The sequence below is a fragment of the Misgurnus anguillicaudatus genome, chromosome 23, assembly GCF_027580225.2.
Source record: "Misgurnus anguillicaudatus chromosome 23, ASM2758022v2, whole genome shotgun sequence".
NCBI classification, from domain to species: Eukaryota; Metazoa; Chordata; class Actinopteri; order Cypriniformes; family Cobitidae; genus Misgurnus; species Misgurnus anguillicaudatus.
The window spans coordinates 20,192,898-20,214,779 of NC_073359.2; the positions used below are offsets into that span (position 1 = coordinate 20,192,898).

General features: G+C 37.1%; 3 protein-coding genes across 5 annotated transcripts in view; 2 read left to right on the plus strand and 1 right to left on the minus strand.

Annotated features, from left to right (window-relative positions):
- The window catches only part of LOC129453745 (interferon-induced protein 44-like), a 69,387-nt gene that overhangs the window by 12,370 nt on the left and 35,135 nt on the right, over positions 1-21,882 (plus strand). The gene's annotated exons all lie outside the window — the stretch shown is intronic.
- Positions 997-10,124, minus strand: LOC141359449 (E3 SUMO-protein ligase ZBED1-like). Its single transcript, XM_073861909.1, has 8 exons — positions 7,908-10,124; positions 7,625-7,718; positions 6,752-6,963; positions 6,186-6,313; positions 4,417-4,894; positions 4,083-4,288; positions 3,784-3,982; positions 997-2,759 (listed from the first exon to the last, which is right to left on the minus strand). Exons 1-8 carry the CDS (start codon positions 8,076-8,078, stop codon positions 2,475-2,477), a joined length of 1,773 nt encoding a protein of 590 aa, XP_073718010.1. The 5' UTR covers positions 8,079-10,124; the 3' UTR covers positions 997-2,474.
- On the plus strand, positions 10,125-14,493 carry LOC129431766 (uncharacterized). Of its 2 annotated transcripts, XM_073861925.1 has the most exons (5): positions 10,132-10,317; positions 10,400-10,456; positions 10,593-10,643; positions 13,808-13,855; positions 14,102-14,493. In XM_073861925.1, exons 1-5 carry the CDS (start codon positions 10,194-10,196, stop codon positions 14,491-14,493), a joined length of 672 nt encoding a protein of 223 aa, XP_073718026.1. In that variant the 5' UTR covers positions 10,132-10,193. The 2 variants fall into 2 exon arrangements, with proteins under 2 accessions (XP_073718027.1, XP_073718026.1); XM_073861926.1 differs by lacking the exon at positions 10,593-10,643 and having other exon boundaries at positions 10,125-10,317.

Genomic DNA, 21,882 nt, shown 5'->3' on the forward strand with positions numbered 1-21,882 from the left:
GTCCTGTTTTGAGTCTGTTTGCATAAATCAAAGTAAGTAACTTGTATTCGGTGGTAAGCAGACTTAATCTACAGGCAGGCAGCTATGTGAGACTGCTATGATGTCCGTTTAAGGAGACAATGGTCCCGTACACACTGCATATTAATTCGGTTGTCACTTCACCTTTTAATGCTTAATCCTGTTCTGTACACACACAGTTCAGTAATTTACGGGACTCACAACCGCATTCTACAACCGAATTAACTCCCGCAAAATGCAGGTAGTGACTACCGCATTTACAGATATTCCACGCTGTGTGTACACAACCGAACTCAACTACTGGTTGTTGACGATGACGTCACGGGACTTCCGCCAATAGCCGTGTAGGGCGCCTGCTAGATTTTACCTCAGAGACAGATTGCAGGATGGCGGAGAGAGGTTTGTTGTGGAGCGACCAAGAAACAAAATTGTTAATTGCAATATGGGCAGACAAAAATATTCAAAGAAAAATGGACAGTACCAAACGAAATAAAATGGTTTTTGAAGAAATAGCAAAAAAAATGTCAGAAAATGGTGTTTCAAGAACTGCAAAACAGTGTAGAATAAAACTGAAGGCGTTGAAGACTGATTATTAGGGCTGTTCGCTTCCGGATTTTTTGGAATCGATTCCGATTCCGATTCCTGTTTCTCGAATCGAAAGAATCGATTCCAAGAATCGATACCTCACTGCTATTTTCGATTCTTTTTCTCTACGAACAGTGTCTCACATTGGCCCGTCTTACCGTGCCACACAACGAGAAACACTCTATACCGGGCGTGTCAAAGCGACTGTTGCAAATCCATTTGTCCTTCCTATTAGATGTATTAATTGCGAGTCATAAATAGAACGAGACATTTGCTTAGGGGATTTGTCACGTCGTGCTTCCTGCGTCAGTTAGACAGTGTAAAGACTATGTTCACCATATACATATATGCGGTAGATTTTATTTACATGCATTCCTACACACACACACAATGTTTGTGGATAGATTTTTAATTTATTTGTGGCAGCCTACATATATTTCATCCAATATCATAAAATAGCAAAAATTCCTAAAAGCATTTAAACCTAAAAACAGTTCAGGAACAGACTCATTACACATACAAACTTTTATGCCCTTACACACAGAACACTTCACTTTTTGAAAATATGCTCACTTCCCAGCTCCCATAGAGTTAAACATTTGATTTTTACGGTTTTGGCAGTACCACTTTTATCATAGTTTAGCATAACCCATTTAATCTGATTAGACCATTAGAATCGTGCTAAAAAATAACCAAAGAGTTTTGATATTTTTCCTATTTAAAACTTGACTCTTCTAAAACAGTCAAGTGTTAAATAGGAAAAATATTGAGCAACTTTCGTCGTTTTTGAGCATGATGCCAATGGTCCAATCTGATTCAATGGATCACGCCAAGCCACGACAAAAGTGGTACCGCCAGACCCGAAGATCAACTGAATGCATTCCAAAACAGTAAAAATGAAATGTTTAACACTATGGGAGCTGTAAAATGAGCACATTTCCAAAAAAGTAGCGTGTCCTTTTAATAAATAAAACTTTTTTTAGGCCTTTACACATGGAACCTTTTAGGCCATACACAAAATCTTTTTAGGCCTTTACACATGGAACCTTTTAGGCCTTTACACACGGAACCTTTTAGGCCTTAACACATAAAATCTTTTTTAGGCCTTTACACATGGAACCTTTTAGGCCATACACAAAATCTTTTTAGGCCTTTACACATCGAAACTTTTAGGCCTTTACACATGTAACCTTTTTTTAGGCCTTTACACATTGAACCTTTTAGGCCATACACAAAATCTTTTTAGGCCTTTACACATGGAACCTTTTAGGCCTTTACACATGGAACCTTTTAGGCCATACACAAAATCTGTTTAGGCCTTTACACATGGAACATTTTAGGCCTTAACACAAGGAACCTTGTTTTAGTCCTTAACACAAGGCAACTTTTAGGCCATACACAAAATCTTTTTAGGCCTTTACACATGGAACCTTTTAGGCCTTCACACACGGAACCTTTTAGGATTTAACACATAAAATCTTTTTTTAAGCCTTTACACACGGAACCTTTTAGGCCTTCACACATAAAATCTTTTTTTAGGCCTTTACACACGGAACCTTTTAGGCCTTCACACACGGAACCTTTTAGGCCTTAACACATAAAATCTTTTTTTAAGCCTTTACACACGGAACCTTTTAGGCCTTCACACATAAAATCTTTTTTTAGGCCTTTACACACAGAACCGTTTAGGCCTTCACACATAAAATCTTTTTTTAGGCCTTTACACACGGAACCTTTTAGGCCTTAACACATAAAATCTTTTTTTAAGCCTTTACACACGGAACCTTTTAGGCCTTCACACATAAAATCTTTTCTTAGGCCTTTACACACAGAACCTTTTTAGGCCTCAACACACTCATAACCTAGACCAATTACATATTGTAATGCAAAAACATCATCCTTTTCACCTGAGAGCTCTTTAGGCAAGAGCGGCGTTTTGAAATAAGCTCGCCAGATTTCGAAAATACACGCTCACTTGGCACAGATGTTGCCATTATGGCCAAGTATTTCTTTGTAAGTGTCTGTAAGTTTGGGAACTTTTGTCCCTGTTCTTTCCAAAAGTCCAATGCCGAAGACATTCTGCTAATATTTGGCTGCGAGAGGTACAATTTCACTTCAGTGATGGTATCCACATTAGTGTTTATTTGCTGTTTTACCTGAAAGAGATAGAGAGAGAAAGAGAATATAGTGGTGCCTTTTCTCTATGGAACATAATTAAAAAACACGGACAACAATACATCGATATTAACCTGATTGGCCTAAAACAATACTCTGATTAAGAAACTAAAATGTAAACAGCGATTACAAATTACCTTAATCCGGCTAAATCATAATCGAAGTAAACGCTAATATAATTAAAGGGAATTGTTCACCCAAAAATGAATATTCTTCATCATTTCATCACACTGTTGCTCTAAACCTGTACAAGTTTCTTTATTCTGATGAAAAGAAAATATTTTGATAAATGATGGCAAGCACACAGCTGATTGCAACCATTGACTTTCATAGTAGGAATAAAAAAAAGATGGAATTCAATAACACCTGTGTGCTTATCATCAACTATCAAAATATCTTTTTCATCATTTATCACAATACTTCTAAAATATTCTATAAAAAAATTGATTACTGCTGCCCAATGTGCCCATGTAAACGTGGTTGTTTTTTAAAAAGCAGTGTAAGAAAAATTTAGCCTATTAATCCCTGAATTCAGTAGAAAAAGACATTCTAATTTTCTCATTTATTAACATTAGGGGTGTGTGACGAGACACTTAGCTCACGAGACCAGAGATTGGGTTCACAAGAACAAGAGAAGCTTTTTGCTGTATTTTAAAGAAATCCTCAATAATAAAAATAATGATTTGAAAAATATTCGGCTGGTATAGATTGAAATGTTATAACTAATCATCTTGTAATAAATTTCATTTCAGTTCTACTTTGAGTATTAATTATCAAATGCATTAAAAGACAATATACAAGCACTGTAAAAGGTTTTGCTGGATGGCTTCTCTCCTGTTTGATTTCACACGAGTCGCTTCAGACCTTACTCTACATGAATTCTGAGCTTACAGAACTTCTAAATGAGGCTGCACAAGTTTGACCTCCAAAAATTCACTCCTTGCAAGATCTCATTACACATCCCTAATAAACAGTTTTTCCAAGAATGTGATGACAAAATCTAACCTTCGAGTCAAAATCAGACCACACACAACTAGCCCCAGTTTGTTGTATGTGCTGTGAAGTTGTTGCCTCTGGTTGGGATTCCGCATTATGCTGGCTGGCCTCTGATGTCAATGCTCGTATAGCATTTTCTGCATTTGCATCAATGCCGAATGCTACTTTCTTAAACCTAGGATCTAGCAGCATTGACACTGCAAGAAATCTAAAGTTGTACATTTGGCAAATTAAACAACTTCAGTTATAAATTGATACATTTCTGTGTGTGTGTGTGTGTGTGTGTATACAAACTAATCTATACAAACCTAGTTGATTCATAGTCACCACACCTTTTGGTCAGGTGCTTGTTTAAAGAGCCTGCAAGCCTATGACCAACAGACTCCGGAGCATACGAGTTTGCCATATTTCTTGTCAGTTTTTGCAGGTTTCGCACCAACACAATCAACTTCGAGGATGTGACATTGCTTTCTGCAGACATTTCCTCTGTCACCTCCAGGAATGGTCTCAGGACCTATACAAAAACAGTTAAGATAAATATAAAACAAACTTTGTTTAAAATTAAGGTTAAACAATGGTTTTACTGCAAACAAGCCCCACAAACAAAGTCTATATATAAAATATGATACAAAGTATGGTCACCTCAATTGCATCAGCCATTGCAGCCCAGTCCTGGGGGAAAAACATGGGTAGGTCCATGTTGCTCATTGCTGCAGAGAGGGGTTCCCGGAGGTTAAAAAACCTCTCTAGCATTAAATAGGTGGAATTCCACCTAGTTTCAACTTCCTGGAGAAGGCGCAGTTGGGGCATTTTCAAGTCTTTCTGCAAGTTGTCTAACTTCTCTTTTGCTGTGCAACTGGATCTAAAAAATCCTACCACTCTCCTCACTTTGGATCTCAAGTCATCAAGTTCAGTGACTGCAGCAAGACTGTCTTTTACAATAAGATTGAGAGTGTGCGCAAAGCATGGCAGATGTCTCATGTTCAATTTTTTTACTGCTGCAACCACATTTGCTCCGTTGTCTGTAGTTACACAAAAAACTTTGTCCTGAAGACCCCACTCCAGAATGATACTGCGGAGGTGTGTAGCTATGGCATCAGCTGTGTGTCTTCCTTCAAATCTAACAAAGAAATAAGATATACTCAGCTCAGATTATTTATTGTACCTTTTTTTTCTGACAGTGTACCTGATTTCACATAAAAGCTTTCTCCCAATATATTAATATGCAGCTTATAATGATAATGATATGCAAATAATATGTGAAGAAGTAGCGTTCAATAAATGTTTTTAAAATGCGTTAATAAATCCAAAACCCAAATGACAGGGCTACATGTCCGTATGGAGGTTTCCAGGTTAATAAACCATTGCCTAAAAGACAAAGCTGGCAATTCTGGCTATACTTTCGTTATTTTAATAATTTCTTTATTTTATTTGTAGATCACTTGGGGTTATCTGATTTACCTTTTTTGCTTGTGTTTTGTTTCCGTGCACTTTACACATATTTGTTCTGCTCCTTGTTACTTCAGGCCTTATTTTATTTAAATTTTTGTATATATTATAAACGTAAATTCAGATCAATTTTAAGTCTGTAAATTTAGGATTGCTTTTCTTGTATCAATGTTGTGCTGTTGCGTGCTGGCACATGCAATTTAACGGAACGCTAGGTGCGCTCTGCGTGTCATATTTAGGAGTTCATCAAACTAAACTTATTTTTTTTTCTTTCGAGAGGTGTAAGTTTTAAAAATGTATTTAAAACATGGTGGATGTCTTGTTAAAAGTTAAACTACAAAACAGTTAAGCTTTTTATTTAAATTTCAGTGATGACATGAAACATATCTGCACCGAAACTATTTAGGCTATGCCTGACACGACTGTCTCTCTTGTGATTAATAGCCTATTATGGTCGTTGTTCACTTTCAAATGATTGAAAAGAATTCCTGAAATAAATAATATAAGAATCATCAGGTGTTTCTGTACATAAAGTGAATACAGAGATTCTCAAAGTCAGCAAGCAGGTATTTCTGTGCAAAATAATAAAGCATTATCTAACGTTTAATTAATTGTATATGAAGTTAGTTTTTATCATTCACAGTAACAATCACAAATTATATTTCATTTGTCATTTTTTGGTCAAGACTGCTTTGACGCGCCAAATCGTAAAATTAAATAAAATGGTTGAATTGTAGCCGGGGTTTCCAAGGCAGGATCACATTTGTTATTTATTAGGTTTTGTTATCAAAATGTTTTTGTTATATCTTTGTGTGATGTTCTGTAGATGGTCTAAATGGAATTAAAAAATATTAAGTTTCCAAAATGACTTTAACTGATTAGGATACACAGTACTTTACTCTGCATTATTACTCCGGGATTGCAGAAATACATTTCTTAGCAGTTGAAAAAATATATTTTACCCTTCAACCTCCAGTAATTTGGACTGCAGAGAGAAATCATCAGAAATGTAATGTGCTGTCACAGAAATATATGATTCCATTGCAACAGATGTCCACAGGTCAGTTGTGAGACAGACACTTTGTACAGCCTGAAAAGAAATTGTAAAATGCAAAAATTATTTTTAACCTGCTCAATCATTTTGAGCCACTTTGACACAGGAACACATTTAGGTTTTTAAGAAATTAATTTAAAAATAAATGTTTAAATGATTGTTTTTTACAATCAATCATAATAGTCACTAGAATGATTAGAAGACATTAATTTTATTTAAATGAAAATAAAAATGTTTCTGGGCCAAAACCACTCAAAATTATAGAGCAGGCCACATGTAGTCAAAACTGACTGTCACTGTTATTTCAATAAATAAGAATTCTGTCATTTGCATTCATCAGTATATGGTGATTACTAAATGATTAATCAAATTATGAATATAGCCATCTAACATTTTTCATTTAGGAAAGCATAAAACAAAACAGAATATTGAAATGGGAAAAAATGACAAACAGGAAAAGTTACTCAGACGTACAGTGAGCTGGTCCTTCAGAGCTTGTTTTTCTTTCGAATATCTTTCCAAAATTAGTTGTTTTGTTGTTTGTCTGCATGGAATCCTGTACTTTGGATCAAGTGTATTCACGAATGCTCGAAAACCTTTATCTTCCACAACAGATAGTGGCTGCATGTCCTTAATTATGAACTCAATTAACTTTTGATCCAGGTTTTTTTTTGGAAGACTTTGAGCTACAATGAAAGATCATATAAAGAAAACAGTGAGCCAGAGAAAAGACATTTTAAATCTTGTGCTAAAAATAACCTAAACTAACCCACTAAGAATCAAATTACTTAACTCTTTCCCCGCCACTGATGAGTTATCTCGTCAATTAAGAGAAGATATTTGCATAAAAACAGTGTTCCTGATGACGCTTTACGTTAATATGTAATACCGCAATTACCCACTAGATGGCAGACTTGCCCCATTTATAAAAAAAAACTGAAGCTCTTTTTTTTACTAATTTTCTGATCTCTAACAAAATTCCTTCACAAAAATGCAATTATTTCAGCTTCTTGCTAATTTTTTTAAAGAAAAATACCCATATTTAAAAGTTTATAAGCAGAGAAAAAATATAGATAGGATAGTGTTTGTTTGTTTGAAATCAGAGGGTCTGTTCTTTCATTTGATATATTTGTATGTTTATATATTTTTAGAAGAATTTTTTTCTGGAAGGCATTTTGGTGAAACAAATTTTCAACTTTTTTTGGGCAACTTTTTAAAAAAGGCTGGCGGTGAATGAGTTAAGCACTATTATTGACATCTTTTTGTATTTTTATGGGGTAATTATACTGTATTATTTGCTTATTTCCCCTATACCAAATAATCTTAATAATTAGAGTAAACACCTACCAGGGTATGGCATCTTGGCTCCAAACTGTTGTTCAATTGATGGCTGGATCAAACGCTTTTTCGTGGCAGGCGGAGTTTCTCCCTCCGCATCCTCCTTTTGGAATTGCGATTAGAAAAATAAAAACCCTTCCTGAGTTAATGCTATGCTACCTAAATCTGACTAAGTTAACCACAATCGTTAGTAATTTATTAAGCAGTTTGATTTACATTCCCGTCTTTTAAACCTTCAAATTAAGATGCTTAAGTGTCTGAGGTAAAATTAAGATTAATTAGTAATTGTTACCTGATCCTCCTCTGTCACCTCCTTTTTGTGAACGGCCCTAAGATGTTTAATCATTGGGGATGTTGTTTTATTATATGCCAACTTTTTATCGCAAATTTGGCATTTCACTTCATTTTTTGCAGATTCTAAAGTAAAGTAGCGCCAGACTACTGATGCTGACCTTGGAGCCATTTCTTCGCATGAGAGTCGACTCAACTCGACTCGAGTATGTGATTAACTGATTTGATTACAAGTTAACAAGTAGTAAGCTCAAACCCCGCCCAGTAACCGATTCTAAAGATTTCATTGGGTCAGTAACTGCGCTGATTGCCTAATAGAAAGACAGAGCGTGTTTATTATAATCTGAAAACCACGCCCACCGGGGAAAACAATCCAACTGTCTCCATTTACTTTGCGAATGGGCGTGGTTTTCAGATTATGACGCGTTGCGCGCTGTCTCTAAGGGGAAATAATAATCAGCCTAAGAGAACCATACTCTGTCACCACTGGATCCATTTATTTAGTCTGAACTGAACTTTATTTCTTTTGCAGGGGTCCGTTCTTCGTACGTCGCTTACTACATCCAAGATCAAATGATCAAATTATGATCTTGCTTATTCGGTTCTTTAAACACCCCTGCTGTTGATGATTAGTATGACAGGATTGAATTATCTGAGAATATTGCGCGTTCGTGCACCGCATGAAAAGGCAACACATATCTGATCAGCAGCGCTGTGATTGGCTGGTTGTTACAATGGACAAGAACACGCCCATTTTTAACCCCTGCAGTGCGCGAGCTATGGATAGAAGGTTATTTTGAAAATTTAATGATGCTGAATTTGTAAACCTACCTAAAAGTATTTTTGTACATATAATCACCCAACATAATGTAAACTATTTTGTGAAAATATAATCTTGATATCTTTAATATTCATGTCAAGATTAAGATCAATGCTTGTAATCAAACTTTGATGCTCCTAAAGTAGGCCTACTTTAAGTCTCTTTTAAAAACAGTTAAATGCCTGTTTATAACAGCAACCAAAAAAAAGCAGAATAAATAACAGGTGGTGGTCCTGCATCTTCATGTGATGTCTCTCTCATCTCTTGAGGAAGTTGCTCTTTCTTAAACCCACAGCCAATGCAACACTTTAATAGCTGATAAATTAAATTTGAATTGTAGTTTATTATAAGATGGTGTTTTCCCCTCTTTTGTGCAGTTGAAAATAATACACCAATACTTTCAGCAGTTTCCAAGAATGTGGTAAATGAAATATGATGTGCAATTAGTGAAAGTAAATGTTATTCTACACCAAAAGATTATAAAGTGCAACTCTTTAAATAACAATTTATCTTCAATGCACTAAATAAGTTTACTTCAATTGCAATGTTCTCATATAACTGATTTCTGACTGCAACAATATTAACAGGAGTCCATATTAACTGCTAAGTCTGTACAGAAAGGTGCAGTAAAGAAGATACCCATGTAAAAATGTGTAAAATAAAAAAAATTGTTTATTGGCATTTTTTTGTCACATGAAAGGGACAGGGTAACATCTTTGTAAAAAGAATTTTAAAGAATAGATAGCATACAAATTACTAAATAAATTATTAAATGACTTTATTAAATCAATTTTCAATAATATTGTCATACGTTTTTCTTGTCATTTGTTTAAGAATAATAATCAAAACGTCTGCTTTACAAAAACAAGTTCCACAAGTACAGCTTTTTTATATTATATATATTTTAAATAACATCGTTATATTCAATCTAACCTTTTTTATTACGTGTTGAATTTGAAAAGCTCTTCATATTAATCGTGCATCTTACGCAGATTGCGCTCGTATAATGGAGAATACATGAATGCGTCAGACTTTACGTATCACCTCTGATTAAAAAGGTGCGATCTAATCTTGTTTACATGAAGTAAACCTGCTCCCGAGCATCTTACGGACCGGTTGCTATGACAGCAACTTGAGGATGAGCTTCGAAGAACCAAATAATCCAAGATCAAGCCAAATCACCATTAAAATCCAGCTAACGGAGTAATCCACGTACGAAGAACGGAACCATGGCCGCGATTTGTATTAAAAATCAATCTTAAAGAGGAGTCGATTCTCCTTAATGGAATCGATTCCCCTTATGGAATCGATTCCAACCTTTGGAATCGACTCTCGATTCTCAATGCCTCGGAATCGAAGAATCGATTCTTTTTGGAATCGATTCCCAGCCCTACTGATTATAAAAAAATTATAGACCACAATAATCGTTCTGGGCGGGAGAGGAGAACGTTTAAGTTTTTTGAAGAGATGGATCGGGTTTTGCGGGATAACCCTAGCTGCCACCCAGCATTTGTTTTCGATTCATCATCAGAGATTGACGTTACCGGCGAAGACGTTTCGTCGCCCGAGAGCGATATGGAAAATCCTAACGGTAAGTTCCCGTTAATTGGTTTGCTAATAACAAAATCGTTAACTTTATTATTAGTAACGTCACTCTCACTACTTTGGTGTAGAAGAGTCGACTGTGGAAGTGTGCTCGCCCGGATGTTCAGTCTCTGCAGCGACCTCAGGTAAGATGCAGTCTTTTTAAATCGGCATTTTATGCTTCATAACTGTACGATATAGTGTATCCTTTTACTAGTATGATGTGTGTGTGTGTGTGTGTGTGTGTGTGTGTGTGTGTGTGTGTGTGTGTGTGTTCACTAGGAGGAGAAGAGAGTAGCTGCAGCGCCAGTAATTCAGGTGCATTACAAACAGGTAACCTTAATTGTCTAATAAACTTGCATATTAGTGAAAATACACACGCATATTCATACATATCCTCCAGTTTCCTTCAAACCAATAGCATCTTTTAATGACATAAGCGTACTTGGGTTAAGTATAATATAAGTTAATTTTTTTGGGCACACACAGTTTACTGCCCCACTTGCACTCATACTGTACTTTTATTGATTCATGCCCGAGCACGCTTTTATCATTAGGACTCAACTGTTTTGAAGAAAACACTATGTAAAGCACTCTCCCAACACTGGAGCCCATCATGTTAAGTTTGGGGCTTCTATTTTGAGTCGTTTGAGACAGGATGAAACACAGCTCTTTCGCCATGTCTATAATATTGCTTAAATAATCTATTGCTCAGACGTTCACATAATCGTGCTGTGTGCATCAGAAGGTTTTTACAGAGGCAGATGAAGTTGAATGACTTGTGCACTCACACTTCCCAAACCGTGCCCGAGCGTGTGTGATCCTCAAAGCCTGGTTTGTTTGACAGGTGTGATCGCTCCGTCTGTACCTGGGCATTATTTGGTTAATCGCGCCTAGCCCAGTTGGAGAGGTGGGCTCGGATGCGGAACGCAAAGTGTTAGCGCAAATTGCACAGTTCAAAAGGCAAGATGCCATTTGCGCAACAGTTATTTAAAGGAACACGCAGACATTTTGGGATTTTAGCGTATTCACTGTATCCCCCAGAGTAAGATAAGTTCATACATACCTTTATCATCTCTGTGTGTGCCGTAACTCTGTCTGACGCACACACAGCTAGATAAGCTTAGCACAAAGACTGGAAGTGAATGGCTCCAGCTAGCACACTGCTCCCAATAAGTGACAACATAACGCAAACATTTTCCTATTTATGTGTTGTAATTTGTATAGTCACACTGTGTACAAATAACAAAGTCCTATGAGACATAGCCATCTTTTAACAGTATACATACTGGGAACTATATTCTCAGAAGGCGAAGCACTGCTACTTTGGCGGAGTTATTTGCTCGCAGCACCCGAGAAGCCCCTGGTGAGGAGCAGAGAGTTCGGTCACAGTTGCAAGTAGCAGTTCTTCGACTTCTGAGAAAATAGTTTTCCATATATATATACTGGTAAAAGATGGCTGTGTCTCATAGGACTTTGTTATTTGTACACGGTGTGACTATACAAATCACAACACATAAATAGGAAAATGTTCATGTTATTTGGTCACTTATTGGGAGCAGTATGCTAGCTGGAGCCATTCACTTCCAGACTTTGTTCTAAGCTAGGCTAGCAGTGGGTGCATCAGGCAGAGTTACTGCACGCACAGAGAAGATAAAAGTATCTATGGACTTATCTAACGGTGAATAAGCTAAAATCCCAAAAATGTCGATGTGTTACTAACACTTTATCTACTTTTGTAAAAACCTTCTGATCCACCATAATGGTAAGGTGAACGTCTGAGTGGCATAAGCGATGATTTGACTAAGCAATATGATGGTGACAGGGTGAGAAGGCTGTGTGTCATTGCGTCCGAAATTGCTCAAAATAAAAGCCACAAACTTAACCTTACGATGGGCCTTCAGTGTTAATAATTAGGGCTGCATAATAAATCGCATGCGTTTGTGGTGCGCATCTCGTCAGTACAGCTGGCTCCTAGATTAGTAGTAAATCGCAATAGAGCGCATTTAGGCCCAATCCCATTTCTCTGTCTTACCCCTTCCCCTTAAGTTTTGCATATTCACTCTAATTTGAATACCACACCCACCAAGGGGGAAACAATCTGTCCGTCTCCATTGAATTTGTATTGCGAGAGGCCGCCTCCTTGTCATTTCTGGCTTATAACAAAAACAGAATAATGCCTAAAAACTGCTGTGTGACAGGGTGTACAGCTAACGAGCCAAAAAAAAACCAGAAATAGGTTTTTATAAGCTGTCGACCCCAAAAATATAAAAATGTAAACAAGGTGCTCATCACAATGTCAAGCAATGCTTCGGTCACTTTAACAATGGCAGATGCTTAATAGTGCTCAAACGGTTTTGAGGAAAATGATAGAAAGAAACTTGAATGCATTATAAGTCGGTTTGAATAATAGTCTCTGCCAAATGCAACACATTTTAAACTTGCAAGAAGTGAGATCATATTTAGTCTAGTTAGTGTGTCATTTGTGTATGTATGTGACTAGTAACTTTTGTTTCAGAATAAGTGTCTTAGATGGATGTTCCTCTATGACCGTGTTCTTCACATCCAACCCTGGAGAGCCGGTGCCCTGCAGAGTTTAGCTCCAACCTTAATCAAACACACCTACCTGTGATTTTCTAGTGATCATGAAGACATTCCCTGTGTCTCAATTCGTTCCCTAGCTCCCAAGGTCGTGAATCAGTATATCGTGTACACAGGTTCAGGCACTGGTAAGGACCCTAGCTCACTTGACATTGGGACACTGTTCCCTTTTTTTTTTGTCACGTGGCTGCTTAAACACGTTGTGATAACTCACAGCTGTTTCTCTTCAACATCCAGCAAAATCAACATATCTCCGACTTAATTTTAAACAGTACATTGTAAAAAAAACGCTGTCATTATTCTCTTACACATCCGTGCATGAAATTGGAGGAAAATAATTATAATTTTAGATGTATACGTTTATTTTACAATTTAAAATAAATATTATTATTTTAAATATTGAGTAGATTGTGGTCCCTTACTGTGTAGCGATTTGTGTTTATATTTAATATACGGAATTTGCGATTGAGACAGCCCTTAAAATGGCCGACTCCCTGATCAGTGCCCTGACTACTGAACAAGGGAGCTGATTGAGACACACGGATTGATTAGCTTGCTCAGGTGTGTTTGATTAAGGTTGGAGCTAAACTCTGCAGGGCACCAGCTCTCCAGGGTTGCATGTAAAGAACACTGCTCTATGCCAGTGGTTCTCAACTCCAGTCCTCGGGACCCACTGCTCTGCACATTTTGGATGTCTCTCATATCTGACACACTCAGTTCAGTTCATGGAATCTATCCTAACGAGCTGATTATCTGAATCAGGTTTGTTAAATAAGGGAGACATGCACAATATTCAGAGCAGTGGGTCCCGAGGACTGGAGTTGAGAACCACTGCTCTATGAGGTAGTAACTGGTCAAATGTATTTCTTTAATTTACATTTTATTTTACATTGTAGGAGAGACTGTGGATCAAGGAAGCCGTAACCCAACTGCTAGACATGCTGGTAAATCCATTTTTGTTTTTACATAGTCTTTAAATATTCACATAAACAATTGATATGTTATATAACAGCTCTCTGGCTTTGCTCTTTGAATTTAAAACACTTAAAAATTTAATTAACAGGTATTTGTAACAGGTTTCCATTGAAATTTGTCAAATCACAGTGTATCATCTTTACACATTTAAACTTAAAACAGTTAAACAAATATAAGTTAAAGTAAATCTCTAAATATGATTGTGATTTGCTTAGGTCGAACCAAGAAAAGAAAATTGGACCAAATGCGGTCCTTGATGGATGAATGGGGCCAAAGGTTCATGAGTGCTTCCTCAAAAGAGTTTGAAGAATTGATGAGGAGGGAACAACTTAGAGATGAAGAGGAACGGCAGGAAAGGGAGTGCAGGATGTCTCTTATGAGGGCCCTAACGAACTCCCTGCAGGCACAAACACAACATAGCTACCATCACACATCACAAAACATGTATTTGAATGCACAACCACCGCACATCCACTCACACACATCACGCCTTCAATATATGCCAACCAACCAACATCAACCAGCTTACTCTAGTTATGAAGCCACTACTTCAGCTCCACATATCAACACACCAGACTCATTTTATTGCCAGTTAGAAGAAGAGTAAAAACTTTTATAGTAGTAGATCTCTAACCTGTTCAGGAAATTACTCTAGGAAAATGGCTTTCTATTTCTCTTCTGGGTAATTTATTTCTTTTTCTATTTTTCTTCTGGATAATTTATTTCTTGTTCTATTTTTCTTCTGGATAATTTATGAATAATTGTTTATATTGAATTGTTATGTTAAGTCAATACATAAACATAATATAAAATGTACTGTAAGTGCCTAATGCCTAAACATTAATATTGTCATCACATGGAATCAAATAAAGATGTTATGAAGCAGTGTTGAATTTTTTTGCTTATTGCAGCTGAAATATAACAGGGTTGTATTGGCACAGTTACAAAGTAGCATGGTTATTTGGCTATTATTATGCATTTAAGTTTAAAATAATTCTAGGGTTAATGTACTTTTAAAACGTAATACATATTATTGGTCACCATGTTTTAACTTTAGACTCAACCAATTGAAAAAGTGGGCGGGACATATGAGGGTCTGGAAACAAATTCTGATCGGGATAGTTTGTTAATTTTACCGCGAGATGTTGTGTCAGTGCAAGTCGGATAGCCTGTGCTTCCTCTCTAGCCTCTGGGTCAACTTCGTCGACGTCCTGTTGATGCGTTTCTGTGATGTTGTCTTCCAAAGGTATGGTTTCGCCCGCTCGTTCACAGAAATTGTGCAAAACAGCACAAGTTAACACCACGCGACAGATTGCCTTGATGGTGTGCTCGCATCTGTGTGCAAGGCTTCTCCACCTTCTTTTAAGTCTTCCAAAAGCCATCTCTACTGCCATCCTGCTTTGGCTTAATTTAAAATTAAAGTGCCTCTGAGCATCTGTTAAGTGACCATTGTCTGAATATGGCTTCTGTATCCAACTGAGTAGGGGATATGCTGGATCAGCTAATATTAATAACGGGATGTCGACGCCTTCAATGCGTTTTGAAGGGATGGGTGGAAACAGAGTGCCCCTCTGTGCCTTTCTGTACAATCCGGAGTTTACAAACACTCGGGCATCATGCACACTACCTGGCCAGCCTATGCACACGTCCCTGAATATTCCTTTGTGGTCAACTACTGCCTGCATGACGATGGAGTAAAACCCTTTTCGGTTATAGTAGGCCGTTGCATTGGGGCCATCAGGGCGATCTATTTGTATGTGGGTACCATCCAGACAGCCAACTACTTGTGGAAATCCCCACTGATGGAGAAAATAATCTATTATTTGCTCGGACTCATTGGCATTTGGGAAGGACACAAAAATGGGTTGTAAATGTTGGCAGACAGCTTTGCAGAACTCCCGTGTGATTGCATGCACCGTTGATCTTCCTAAACCAAAAAGATGAGCTATGGTTCGGTATTCTACCTGTGTACCTAACCGCCACAACGCAACAGCCACTCTCTTCTGGACACTGACAGCCTTTCTTAGATGAGTGTCTTTCTTCATTAGGTGAGGAGCAAGCAAATGACAGAGCTGGAGGTATGTGTTTTGACTCATTCTTAAGTTTTGAATCCAGTCTGTCTCCCTCCACCTTAGCTGCTCCCACCAGCCTATGGGTCTAGGAGCAACCCAAACAGTACGGTCGAGTGAGAGCAGGTTGTTTAGTAGAAATAACTTAAATAGCAGAAAAAAATAACGACGCCTCTGTCGATAACGGTTTAATATTATTTGGCGGATGTTATCACGAATTTTCTGTCAGTAGTTTCTGTAATCTGCAGCTAAAACAAAACTCGATATACGGAGGGCTTCAATTGTTTTTGATAACTAAAGTACGATGCTATGGTTAAATTGTTGCCGTTTCGGGAGTGAGTCTTGTTCCGTACACACATGGAACGTTCATTTAGGGGATTCACTCCCGCATTTTAATGCGGTTGTCACTCCCGAAAGGAGAGGGGGTTCAATCTTCAGCTGGCTGGCAGGGGCAGCCACTGGCGGGTCACGTGACCTGCCAGTTGCTGATTGGAAGCTGCCTATAGCGGGGATGGTTGGTCACGTGACGGGTCAGATCACGTCACCTGCCATCCCCGCCACTGGCAGGTCACGTCACCTGCCATCCCTGCCAGTGTTAGCGATTTCTTAAAGGTGATCGTTTGACGTATTTGGCAGTGATATGCTTTGTTTTTTATTCATTCAGTATGTTTAATGTGTCTATGCGTGTTAGTTATTTGAATATGTACTTGGATTAAAATGTATTTTCATGCATTCACAACCAGTAGGACGAGCGGTGCAGCCAGCGGCAGAGTGACGAGGCTCCTAGTGTGGCGCCTTTCTTTTCTGTTCAGAACCGGATTTGTTTGCTTTGTCTAATGAATCTGTTTTATGTGTCAGTCAAATGGCTATTAAGGCTTGAATTGGAAGCTCAGTGCATATAGATGCTACCCGCCTGCTCCCGCGTACATTGTAATATCAAATGAAATATTTCCAACAGGCAGCTGACCAGCCACTATTGTGGGCGGACTTTTGACGGGCACACTCCTGCCTTCCGCAAAAGGAATTATATAATTATATAAAATTATATGTATGCACTCACAACCACTGAACTTTGACGCGCACCCTCCTGCTCTCAACAAAAGGATTTATATTATTTTTACTCTGCATTTGTGCTTATGGATGTCTTCCGATGTCTTAAGGTGCTTAAAATCAAATGCTCTGTAATGGATGCATTCACAGCCAGCCAGTGAGAGAAATCATCTGTACTGGATGCATTCAGCCGCCACCATTTTGCGCAAACTTTTGACTGCTCTTCACAAAAGCAATTATATTACTTTTATTCTTCATTTGTGCTTATGGATGTCTTCCGATAAAACATCATCATTTTGTAAACATTTATCATGATTAAGGTGCCTAAAATCAAATGTTCTGTAATGGATGCATTCACAGCCAGCCAGTGAGAGAAATGATCTGTACTGGATGCATTCAGCCGCCACCATTTTGCGCAAACTTTTGACTGCTCTTCACACAAGGAATTATATTATTTTTATTCTGATTTTGTGCTTATGGATGTCTTCCGATTAAACATCATCATTTTGTAAACATTTATCATGTTTAAGGTGCTTAAAATCAAATGCTCTGTAATGGATGCATTCACAGCCAGCCAGTGAGAGAAATGATCTGTACTGGATGCATTCAGCCGCCACCATTTTGCGCAAACTTTTGACTGCTCTTCACACAAGGAATTATATTATTTTTATTCTGATTTTGTGCTTATGGATGTCTTCCGATTAAACATCATCATTTTGTAAACATTTATCATGTTTAAGGTGCTTAAAATCAAATGCTCTGTAATGGATGCATTCACAGCCAGCCAGTGAGAGAAATCATCTGTACTGGATGCATTCACTGCCACCACCGTTTTGTGCAAACTTTTGACTGCTCTTCACAAAAGCAATTATATTATTTTTATTCTTCATTTGTGCTTATGGATGCCTTCCAACAAAACATCATCATCTTGTAAACATTAATCACGATTAAGATGCTGTCTGTATGATTCTCGATGTGCCAGTGGGGATTGTGATAGCTGAAGATTGGACGACTCTTCAACCCCTTAACTCTGTGCATTCCCTTAATTAGAATAGAAATTGAGATTGTTATTACATATGTACAATTTGGATATATGTTTCGATATTGCTGCAAGTATTGTATTTTTACTCTTATTATTTATATTTTGAGTAGCACTTAAATGTGTTACTGCGAAAAAAAATATATTTCTGTTATCTTTCAGTAATTATTTGTATTATTAAGAGTTTACAGTGCAGATGGATTACACCCATTCAAAGCATATGTTGAACATTTTAGAAACTTAATATCTTTAAGAAAATGTCTTTATTCTATGTGGGTTTGTAAACATTTACAAAATACAATCGTTGCTAATTAGGAAAACCAATACATTATGTGGTCTGTGATTTTATTAATGCACTATATAATTTTGAATCTATACTGTCATCTAAAATATGTTCAGAATTGTTACAGCAGAGTTAAAGATATATATCGGAGCAAGAAAGTGGCTGGTTGAGCTGTGCATCCAGTTGAGATCATTTGCTTTTAAGCATCTTAATCGTGATAAATGTTTACAAAACGATGATTGATAAATGAAAGACATCCATAAGGACAAATGCAGAGTAAAAAACAATATAATTCCTTTTGTGAAGAGCAGGAGGTCGTGTGTTAAAGTTCGCGCAATATAGTTGCTGACTGAGGTGGCTGTAAATCCAACCAGTTCAGATCATTTCTATTTTAAGCACCATAAACACGATAAATGTTTACAAAACGATGATTGATTATTGGAAGACATCCATAAGGACAAATGCAGATCAAAAAAACAATACAATTCCTCCCGTGAAGAGCAGGAGGTTGTGCTTTAAAGTTCGCGCAATACAGTGGCTGACTGAGGTGGCTGTAAATCCCACCAGTTCAGATCATTTCGTTTTTAAGCACCATAAACACGATAGATGTTTACAAAACGATGATTGATTATTGGAAGACATTCATGGGGACAAATGCAGAGTAAAAAAATTATATAATTCCTTTTGTGAAGAGCAGGAGTTTGTGCTTTAAAGTTCGCGCAAAATAGTGGCTGACTGAGGTGGCTGTAAATCCAACCAGTTCAGATCATTTCGTTTTTAAGCATCATAAACACGATAAATGTTTACAAAACGATGATTGATTATTGGAATACATCCATAAGGACAAATGCAGAATAAAAAAATCATATAATTCCTTTTGTGAAGAGCAGGAGGCCGTGCGTTAAAGTTCGCGCAAAATAGTAGCTGACTGAGGTGTGGTCCATCCAGTTTAGATCATTTGTTTTTAAGCGCATTTAACGTGATAAATGTTTACAAAACCATGATTGATTTTTAGAAGACATCAAGAAGCACAAATGAAGATTAAAAAAGGTGATATATTCCTTTTGTGGATAGCAAAACAGTGACTGAGCTGGCTGTGATGCATACAGTTCAGATCATTTGTATTTGAGCACCTCGGATGCGGAAAATCTTTACAAAATGATGATTGATTATTGGAAGACATCCATAAGCACAGATGCAGAGTAAAAATAATATAATTCCTTTTGTTTGGGTGTGCATTAAAGTTTGCACAAAACAGTGGTGATCTGCATGTTGAAAGTGTTTTGTTTGATGTGGTGATGTAAGCGGGAGCTTCAACTCCAAGCCCCAACAACCACCTGACAGACACACACAAAAAAATCCATATTACAAAGCAAATAAATCCGGCTCCGAACAGAAAAGAAAAGCAACAAACCAGGCGCTTCATCACTCCGCCGCCGGCTGCAGGTTACTGCTCCTCCTACCGGTTGTGAAAGCATGAAAAATAGTTAGACATTAAACACACTGAATGAAAGCATATCACTTCCAAATACGTTAAACTACTTTTAAGCAATTGCTGCCAGTGGCAGGGATAGCGGCTGCCAGTGGCAGCCACCAGTGGTTGAGTGGCAGGTCACGTGACCTACCAGTGGTTGAGTGGCAGGTCACGTGACCCGCCAGTGGCTGCTCCTGCCAGCCAGCTGAAGATTGAACCCCTACAGCCCGAAAGTTTGCAGTGTGTACAGGACCAATATCATCTTAAGGTTCATGTTTAAATACGAGGAATAGTGATCTGTAATAAAATTTACCAAAAATAATATTAATTTTACCTTTTATTTAATCAGTAATAGAGGAGAGGACAGAGAGGAGAGAGGGGTTTGAAAGAGGCAAATGACCACGAGTCGGGAATCGAACTCGGGTCGCCGAAAAGTGCAAAAGCACCACATGTCCAAGCGCTACATCATCGGCTCCGACAGATTAATAAAAAAGAATGTGTTATTTCGTTATTTCTTTTTGTGAAATAGAAAATACAGAAAACATGTAGTCCATGGTTACACCAAATTAACCTTTCAATAACACTCCCTCTTAATGTATTTATTTACTTATTATGATGATTATCGTTGTTATTATCAGTTCTATTATTTTAATCTTCTTTTCTTTTGTGGTTTTAGTGTATTTTTTTAAATGAATTACTTATATATTAGGCTAAGTGCGGGGTGTAGAGATATGTGAATATAAATATATATATATTTTGAAATGTAAAAACAAATGTATCTAACGTTACTTATTGATTCTGTTCATGCGATTTTGTGTTTTTAATCTTTTGTGTGTGTGCGCTGTTTATTATCAAAAAAAAAAAATGTAATGTTTTGAATCGAAAGTCATAATAAACAAGCATGAGGTGGTAATGTACACTATTATTAAACGTATGTCATCTATAACACTTACAGTTATTTAAAATGCATAGCTGGTGACAATTTTACAAACATTTTAATTATTCTTCTTAGAAGCTCAGACTGAAATATACAATGATCCCCGTTTAAATCTTTAAATATTTGTCTCTATGTTTGCTACCTCATTTATTTCAAAACATTTTAAACGTAAAGATTGTAAATGGATTTTTCTATGATAAAAAACAAATGTTAATGTCTAACACAGTTTGTTATGAATGCGAATCTGTTCATAGACGAACATTTGCCTCAAAAGATGTTACATTTAAACTCATAACAATCCAATTTTTATTTAAAGTTAAAACCAATACAATAATAAACGTCCATTTTCCGGACAAAATATATGGCGTTTTATTTACTTATTAAGGTCAACACAAATAGCAAGCAGTACAACAAATACTGACGTGTAATTATTAAGCATAAATAATATAATAGTTTAAAAGATGTGATCATTTACTTCTCAAATGTTACAAGAAAATATCTGAAGGGCGCTGTATGCAAAATATTTCTTCTTAAATTTGTAAACTTTGGACTTGAACTGAAGGGAATTTTATTGTTGAAGAATTTTTATCTAATATAGAAAGATAGACATTTCACGATAAAACTTATATTTATAAAGCAATTATATAAATATATATTTATAATGAAAATATATTATATTTTGTTAAAAAATATATGTTTCTGTTTTGTGGTTGCCATGGTTTTACTACAGTAACCATGGTTAATTTTCGCAAGGGTGACGCTGCAATGCAGTGATTATTACGTCGAGTTTCAGAGGCTATATAAGTCAGCACGCCCTTCATTATTTCGTGGGTTTTACAGTTCGGCGTGTTTTGGTACTTTCTCGAGTCCAAGGCTATTTTCAGCGTTTTTCGTGCTTTTTTGTGGTGTTTGTTCTGCGTGTTTGTTTGTCTTGTGGATTTTGTGTTTATCATGAATCCCGTTATCGTTGTTAAACGAGGATCGCGGAGCTGTCTTTCAGCAGACGAGTTTCTTGCTGAGTTGGACAAAGGGTCGACTCTCCTGTTTATCAAGGAGAATCGGCCCACTGTTTCAATCAGCAGAGCCGTTTCTGCTCCTCAGTTCATCGAGCCCTCCGTACCTGTTTTACAGGAGGAGGCGCTCG

Bases quoted from the DNA above. Each gene is read 5' to 3' on its own strand.
- LOC141359449 (XM_073861909.1), bottom strand. From the start codon at position 8,078: ATGGCTCCAAGGTCAGCATCAGTAGTCTGGCGCTACTTTACTTTAGAA. The intron at 7,719-7,907 runs GTAACAATTACT...CAATTCCAAAAG, and splicing joins AGGTGACAGAGGAGGATCAG to GAGGATGCGGAGGGAGAAAC. The intron at 6,964-7,624 runs GTAGGTGTTTAC...CTTTCATTGTAG, and splicing joins AGCCAAGATGCCATACCCTG to CTCAAAGTCTTCCAAAAAAA.
- LOC129431766 (XM_073861925.1), top strand. From the start codon at position 10,194: ATGGATCGGGTTTTGCGGGATAACCCTAGCTGCCACCCAGCATTTGTT. The intron at 10,318-10,399 runs GTAAGTTCCCGT...ACTTTGGTGTAG, and splicing joins CGATATGGAAAATCCTAACG to AAGAGTCGACTGTGGAAGTG. The intron at 13,856-14,101 runs GTAAATCCATTT...TGATTTGCTTAG, and splicing joins CCCAACTGCTAGACATGCTG to GTCGAACCAAGAAAAGAAAA.